A 7,656-nucleotide genomic window follows, 5' to 3' on the forward strand; every position below is an offset into this window, starting at 1 on the left:
GATAAGAATAAAGTGCAGATATGCTGTTCTGAATGGACGTCGGGAACGGGATATTGTTAGACCGCCCGCTCCCGTTCAAATTACACCAGAGTTACCGACCGCTACCGCTTTTTATTCTGGAATTTAATCCTGCGGCCTCTACTCCAGGGCCACATCTGTGTGTTCCAGATTCTAGGACCCTTTGCTGCTCCAGGAGATCAGCATCCTCCAGCGCTTCATGTTCAAGGCTTCTCTAATCTTTTTTAATAAAATGTATTTTATTACACTTGTATCTTCCTTGTGTTGATAATACAGAAAGAGGTTCTACAAGTTAGAGATCCCACCAATCATTCTTATGTGATGTACTCATAACCACACCTTAATTGACGCGTGATCCAAATATCATAACGTCATTGGTGACGCGAGTACCCATCACTACACTATTTTGCCTCCCCAGGTTGGCGAAAGCAAAATTCACTACACACATAGACAATTTCTTTATTTAGGACATGATTAAGCTGCTATAAATGTATATGCATGTGTTGTATGTATGTTCCCCTAGTATATTAGCCCAGTTACAACTCTGTATTGGTATTCGTTAAACTCTAAATGTTTATGTCCCAGTGTATGAATGTATCTCTGAATGTATCTTCTAGCCATTTCTTTCTGGGTATCGAAACGATCTGCTCTTTATTGCCTAAACAATGGTGTACACTATGTGATGATGAAACGCATCATACTGTTTTTTTTATCATACTTTGTGTAAAACTGTACCAATTCTCCAGACCAGCAATAAACATGCAAATGGGCCATAAATTGAGACAAAGAATTTCTCCCGCTCAAAATTCATGCCTTGTTTTGGCCATGGCACCAAAGATGGGTGTGACTGGAAGAGGATTAAAAGTCCCTAACCCAAACCAATCATTGCTCAAATCTCTTGAGACAGACCCTCTACAAGACTCACACCTTTTGAGTCTGACCTTCCAGCAGTTTTATCTTCAAGTAACTTTGTCGGTTCGCTGTGGACTCTCCGTTCTTCAGAGGAACCCGACGAAAGCTTCCAGCTCACTCCTAACAAACTCATCAAGAACCTCCGTGTCTACCGCATCCGGACTCATTCTCAGCAAAGCCAATGCAAGTAACCGTTTCCAACTATTTAGATGCGCGTCTAAGTTTGGGCCCCTTTTTAATGTGATTTTGATTCTCTGATGACGCTCATTGGGTTGTGGTTAATTGATGTTGAACAAGCGATTGTCTGTGTGTGTTGCTCACAATTTGAAGTCCCTGAAGGTTGATCTTGCTACATGCCAAGTTACTGCTAGTACTGTATAAAGTAGGAAAGCTTTTCTTTCTTGGCCAGGAAGATAATCTTTCCTAGAATTGATAAATGATTATACTGTCTCGGTGTACGAACAGTTTAAATAATTGTAATATTGATTCTACTACAGTTAATTCTGAGATCTAATCTAAAATTTATAATTAATTATAACTAGTTATAATTAATCAAATATTTCCCCTTTTGAGCTAAATTGATACAATGGCCAATCAGAAGCGTTTAAGTTAGAATCCACTCAATGCTCAAAACACCAGAGTTTTTCTCCAGGGCTGAGTACTGCACACTCGCAAATCTTCTTATTATAACAAAAGTGCAGACACAATGTAAAAAAAGAGATTAATTGTGCAGTGAATAGGGCTGAAACGATTAGTCGACATTATCAACGTCGACAACAAAAAAAAAATTGTCGACAAATATTTTTGTTGTCGTGTATTCGTTTGATCTCATATGACCTAATCTAAGACCCTGCGATAATGCGGTTTGAGCAGTGTGGCGCTGTAGCGCAATATTGTAATTCACTGTCCTGATGTAAAAAACTCTCCTGATGCAGTTCAAGAGAAGACAGCGCTTCAGAGCAAACAGAGCAGAACCGAACCTGAAGATGCTGAGGGACATTTGGATGATTATGTGAACATAATAGCTGCGCGCTTTCCTCTCAATAACAAAATTAACATCAAAAACTGACAGCGGTGTGAAAGCAGCAGTTAAAAACGCATCTGATTACAGCGATGTGGATGTTTGCACGAGCTCTGCAGTTCAGTACTCCAGTAAAGTACAGTCACATCACGTTTATTTATATAGTACTTCATGCAACAGATAGTCTTAAATCAAGCAGCTTTACAGTATTAATGAAAAACCAGAGTCAGTGTCGCTTTCAGTTAGAATTACAACTTAATTTTCTTGAATTTGGTCTCGTACTCTATCGCATACCTTGTCAGTGTTGTGTGCTTGCTTAGACCTTTGTTGTGATAAACAGTAAAGCGTGTTCAAGCGCTAGCAAGAGAGTGTAAAGAAATACTCTTTGAGAGAAGCAGTCAATCAGCGGAAGTTAAAAGCAGATCGTAAGTGTATTTATTTCTTGTCTCATTAGTGTTTAGCGCAGTTGTCGTTGCTAGGAAACGCTTGTTTGTTTACTGTGTTGAGACGTGCTGAAGTTGCGTTTGGTCTCGTACTCTTTCGCATACCTTGTCAGTGTCGTGCGCTTGCTTAGACCTTTGTTGTGATAAACAGTAAAGTGTGTTCAAGCTCTAGCAAAAGACAGTGTAAAGAAATACGCTTTGAGAGAAGCAGTCAATCAGCGGAAGTTAAAATCAGATCTTAAGTGTATTTATTTCTTGTCTCAGTGTTTAGCGCAGTTGTCGTTGCTAGGAAACGCTTGTTTGTTTACTGTGTTGAGACGTGCTGAAGTTGCGTTTGGTCTCGTACTCTTTCGCATACCTTGTCAGTGTCGTGCGCTTGCTTAGACCTTTGTTGTGATAAACAGTAAAGTGTGTTCAGCTTAATTAAATTTCCGTTTTGTCCGATGGGTATTAAAAAGGTTAGTATGCCCTCCTGTTAAGCCCTCCTCATGTGAAGACCGAAGAGTGTAAAGACCATCGAGACTCTACCGTGCAGGGACACCGGCAAGGGATATAAGTATCGCTTTTGATTAGGGCTGCACGATAAATCGCATGCGATATTTAATGCGCATCTTGTCAGTAAAGTCGGTTCTGTTATCAGCGGTAAATCTCCATCACGTGCGTGCTTTCACATTGAGCAGCATTAACTACACAGAGGAAACTCTGGAGTTATGATTGATGATCAGCTTACTTTCTCAGACCACATTGCTAAAACCATTCGGTCCTGCAGATTTGCTTTATTCAACATCAAGAAGATCAGGCCCTTTCTTTCGGAACATGCTTCACAACTACTTGTTCAAGCTCTTGTTCTGTCCAGGCTGGACTATTGCAATGCTCTCTTCGCAGCCAGTTCTATCAAACCTTTACAAATAATCCAGAACGCGGCAAGATGAATTTTTAATGAGCCAAAAAGAATGCACGTCACACCTTTTTATCAATTTGCACTGGCTACCAATAGCTGCTCGCATAAAATTCAAGGAATAAATAAAAATAACACTTGCTTTCTAATCTTTTTGTATTATATCTGTTTTCTTTTCATCTATTATACAATTAGCAAAAGCAAAAAAGACCTCTAACACTAGCTTGCTCTATTCTTTTTCTATTCTATCCGTTTTCTTTTTATTTATTATATGATCAAAAAAAAAACCTTGCTATGTGTACTGCATTATAGCTAATGATAAAATATTTTTATTAGTGGGGGGAAAAAATAATTTCATTAAAGTGAGTTTGGTTTGCAGAGATCAAAACTTGATCTAGCTCAGGACTGTTTTGATTATCATAACCCTATAAGGTATTTTAAGAGAGATTATGTTGTGAATAAAATAGTTTATCCAAAAATAAAACGTCTTATCACTTACCTTTATTTTGTTTCTTATCCATATGACTTACAAAAGGAGATGTCAGGCAGAATGATGTCATTCAGTGACTTTTTAATATCGCTAACTAAATTGTGAATGAGAGAGTTTCTCTGTCTGTCATCTCATTTTGTGCAAAATATATTTATTTGTATAAATTAATTGTATAATAATTGTAATTACATAAAATGATTTTCAAAAGCTGAAGTGATTACCTTTATTTATTCGTTAGAATATGTATAACTCAATACTTTAACTAATTGCAAAAGCTGAATAATCAAAGTCTACTGATTAATCATGGAAATAATCGATGACTAGTCGATTAATCGTACTAATAACTGTTAGATTAATCGATCATCAAAATAATCGTTTGTTGCAGCCGTAGCAGTGAAGAGAGCTACATTTGTTATAATGGAGTGCTCTTTGCACACTTTCTGGACTATAAATGATCTAATCAGAACTTGTAGAAACCTTTTGTTTTTCATGCTGCTAAACAGACCAATAGGCACGTACATGCAGCAAAGTTGCTGGAAGGATGTCCGCATATAAATAAATACAGGATTAACTCGTGAAATCGCAATGGTTTACATAGTGATAACCATAGCAATAGTCAAAACAAAATTTGTGTCCAAACAGATGTACATGAAGGCTAGAGCACACTCACTAATTACAGAAGCACCCTCAGTAATTTGATTCTGGCACCGGGCCATTGTTGACAGGGTGCTAGTTATCATAAAATATTATAAGTATAACCATCTTAAATTTAGTGTGATGACTGAGCGAGTTTTTCAGTCGGTTTAAACATTTTACTATCACTCGTATTATTGATTTTTAAAAGCCATTGAGTGTAAGCAAAAACATGTATTAAAAAAAAAAAAAAAATGGACCAATCATGCCAAATCTGCCATAACTGTAGCCAATGAGGATATGTAACAGTCGCTTGATAAGCTGTGAGACTAGTCAAATTGCCCCCTCTAGTGGATGAATAAAGTTTGTGCAGTAACAGTTACACCAGTAGGTGATGGCAAGGGACTGTCTTTATCAGCGAGTCATCATTAAACCGTTCAATCAACTTGTCACCTGGGTAATGCTGATGTTGATGTTTCACTTTATAGAAATCAATGGCGTTGATTCAGTGCATTTAACAGGGCTGACACCAGTTGATTTTGACCAGTTGACACCAGATTTTGCTTGATTCAGACACCAGCTGACATTTAAACTTTGAAATGCTTTCATCTAACAAATTGCAAACTGTTTTTCCCCTTGAATATATGACTTGACCTGAAGAAGGACAGTCGCATGTAATCACACAAGCTCAGTTCCCCATTACTGTGTGTGTGTGTGTGTGTGTGTGTGTGGAGGAGCTGCCCGAGCTCCTCCTCAGACATGGAGAGCAGATGAGAGATGACGATTGGCAAAATTTTGGTGTCACCAAAACTTATCAGGGCCATTGACCATATATCATGCAGGTTAAAAACCTCAGTTTTAATTGAACGTAAACAGTTCAGAAAGAAATCGGATGTCTATCATTATATTGGATCCATGTATTGTGTCTTAAAGTGACAGCAGTGTAAGGGTGAATTCCAAACGGCTTTTTTGCACCCTTGAAGTGCACTTCGGGAATCGGACGCCATTTGTAGGGACGTTCCAAACGAAAGTGAACAACCAAATCCCTTCACGAAGGGCCCTTCCAGAAGTCCGTTAGCGAAGGGAACATGCGATGGTCACTTCACGGAAGTGATTTCCGTTTGTGATCATGTGATCTTCGATTAGGAGATCTTGCGATGCTTTTTAACACTTCATACAACAAAAACAATCCATGCATCGTCCATCATTATGCCATTTCTACGTCATTGCACATGCGCAGTACTTTCCAGTTTCGGTTTTCAATCCAATCAAGTGTTTACATGTCCTCTCGATTGGATTAGAAAAGGTCTACACCACCCCTTCTAATCCAGTCAACATTTCATTTGATTATTTCATTTGATTATTGGGTTGCATGTAAACGTAGCTAGTAAAGACTATGTATTGTTATTTTACATTTGATTATACACTTTCCGTACCTGAACACCTACAAACCTGAAAAACTTCAAGCATCGTGTCATTTGTATCTTTGCTCTATTTATTCATTTGTACTACTGTTTGTAATTTATTTGTTCTGATTTTACTACTAAATGTTCACTTGTCTTTAATAATATTTCAACTTTACATTTGTTTGCTAGTAGTTTTTGCTATGGTATCAAAATTGGAATAAAGAACTGTAAACTTTAACTGGTATCTAAAATTTTGGTGTCATATATGCTTATTTATTACAATATATGATAACATGGGTCAAAACAACAAAAACAGTGGGCCTCATTCATGAAACATTCGTAAATATAATATTATAAAATATTATTATATTTATTATATATAATATAATAAAATTTACATCAGAACGACTTTCCGAACGATTTACAAAAAAATTTGTTCTGCTCGTGTTTCATGAATGAGGCCTAGTAACTATTTCACTTTTTATGGCTGGGCCAATAAATATTTTGGCAGGACAAGTAAAAACTTGAAGCACTGGCCTGAACAGGCCCGTAGATCATTATCATATGAGCAAGGCGATATGATGTATCTCAAAACATATTTCTGTCCAAACTGCAATTGCAAATTACTTCAAAAATGTTGTAAAGCTTTTGGGAAAACAGCTCACCTCCTCTGTCTTGCGACGGAGTACACTGGCCTGTTTCTGGAAGTCTCTCTCCAGTTTTAGCATCTCATACTGACGTTTACGATCCTGAAATATGCCCAAACACACTTAATTTCCTACAAAATCGTATTAATATATAAATATGAAAAAAAAAGAAAACAAATGATCATAGACTCCATCTGTAATTTTAACAAGAGAAAAAGATTGATTAAGATTAAGACTGACACTCACTTTCTCTTTGAGCTGCAGAACTTCTTTATCTTTTTTTTGCTTCCACAAACGAAACTTCTCAGAGTCTTCTTTCATCTGTCTCATGAGCTGCACCCGCTGGGACTTCATAGCCTGCACAGATCAACCAACACACCATATGAATACAACTCAGTCTTTCCACAAATTATCCATTTATTTGCAATTTTTTTTAGCTGCTATCACTTAACCACATAAAAGGATCCAGCTAAAACAACATTAAATGGGTCCTATTATGCTTTTTCACTTTTTGAATTTTAGTCAGTGTGTAGTGTGTATGTTTGGTCATAAAAAAGAAAATTGCTGACAGTAAAATACTGGACAATGATGTAATCTGCAGAATTTACACTTCAATTATGAGACTACAGTGCTTCCCATAAATTGAGTGTGGGTGTTTTTATATCACTGTATTTCTGAAGGAAACCAACTGTCTTCAGAAAATTGGATGTCATTTTCATTTAATCTTGCATGTAATGTCTGATAAAGCAGTGTTTTTTTTAGCGGAGCGCTGCTTTGTGTACAGCCTTTATCGGGGAAACCTTGATCTCTACCACTCCAACAGCGCCTCCTGCTGGCAGAGAATGAGTTTGCATATATATGCCGTCTGGGAAACACTGGACTATGGTATAAATAAATTCAACTGTATAAGAGTTTCACAACAATTCATGCAACCCTCTACATTGCGAGTAAATCACTCGCATATGCGACTAAATCTTACTCTGGGCGACTAAATTATGTCTAATATTAGCCAATGGCTAATCAATTCTCAGATTTTACTCGCCAGTGTGTGAGTTGGAGGCTGAGTATATGATTAGCACAGATATATTTTCACTCACAGAACACTCTGATTGAGCGCTTCAGAGTTTCACTCTCCGTCAAGCGATCTGATATTTTTCAGTTCATCTCAATGGATGCGCAGCGCACCTG

The 7,656-nt window shown here is 37.4% G+C and overlaps 1 protein-coding gene across 1 annotated transcript in view; it reads right to left on the reverse strand.

Annotated features, from left to right (window-relative positions):
- Positions 1–7,656, reverse strand: part of kif4 (kinesin family member 4) — a 251,636-nt gene that overhangs the window by 74,214 nt on the left and 169,766 nt on the right. The window contains exons 15-16 of the mRNA XM_016480146.1: positions 6,715–6,825; positions 6,487–6,570 (exon numbers count right to left, since the gene is read on the reverse strand). Coding sequence (XP_016335632.1) covers positions 6,487–6,570; positions 6,715–6,825 — 195 coding nt within the window. The remainder of the gene's footprint in view (positions 1–6,486; positions 6,571–6,714; positions 6,826–7,656) is intronic.

Source organism: Sinocyclocheilus anshuiensis, unplaced genomic scaffold (genome assembly GCF_001515605.1).
Source record: "Sinocyclocheilus anshuiensis isolate Anshui unplaced genomic scaffold, SAMN03320099.WGS_v1.1 scaffold133, whole genome shotgun sequence".
In the NCBI taxonomy this organism is placed as follows: Eukaryota; Metazoa; Chordata; class Actinopteri; order Cypriniformes; family Cyprinidae; genus Sinocyclocheilus; species Sinocyclocheilus anshuiensis.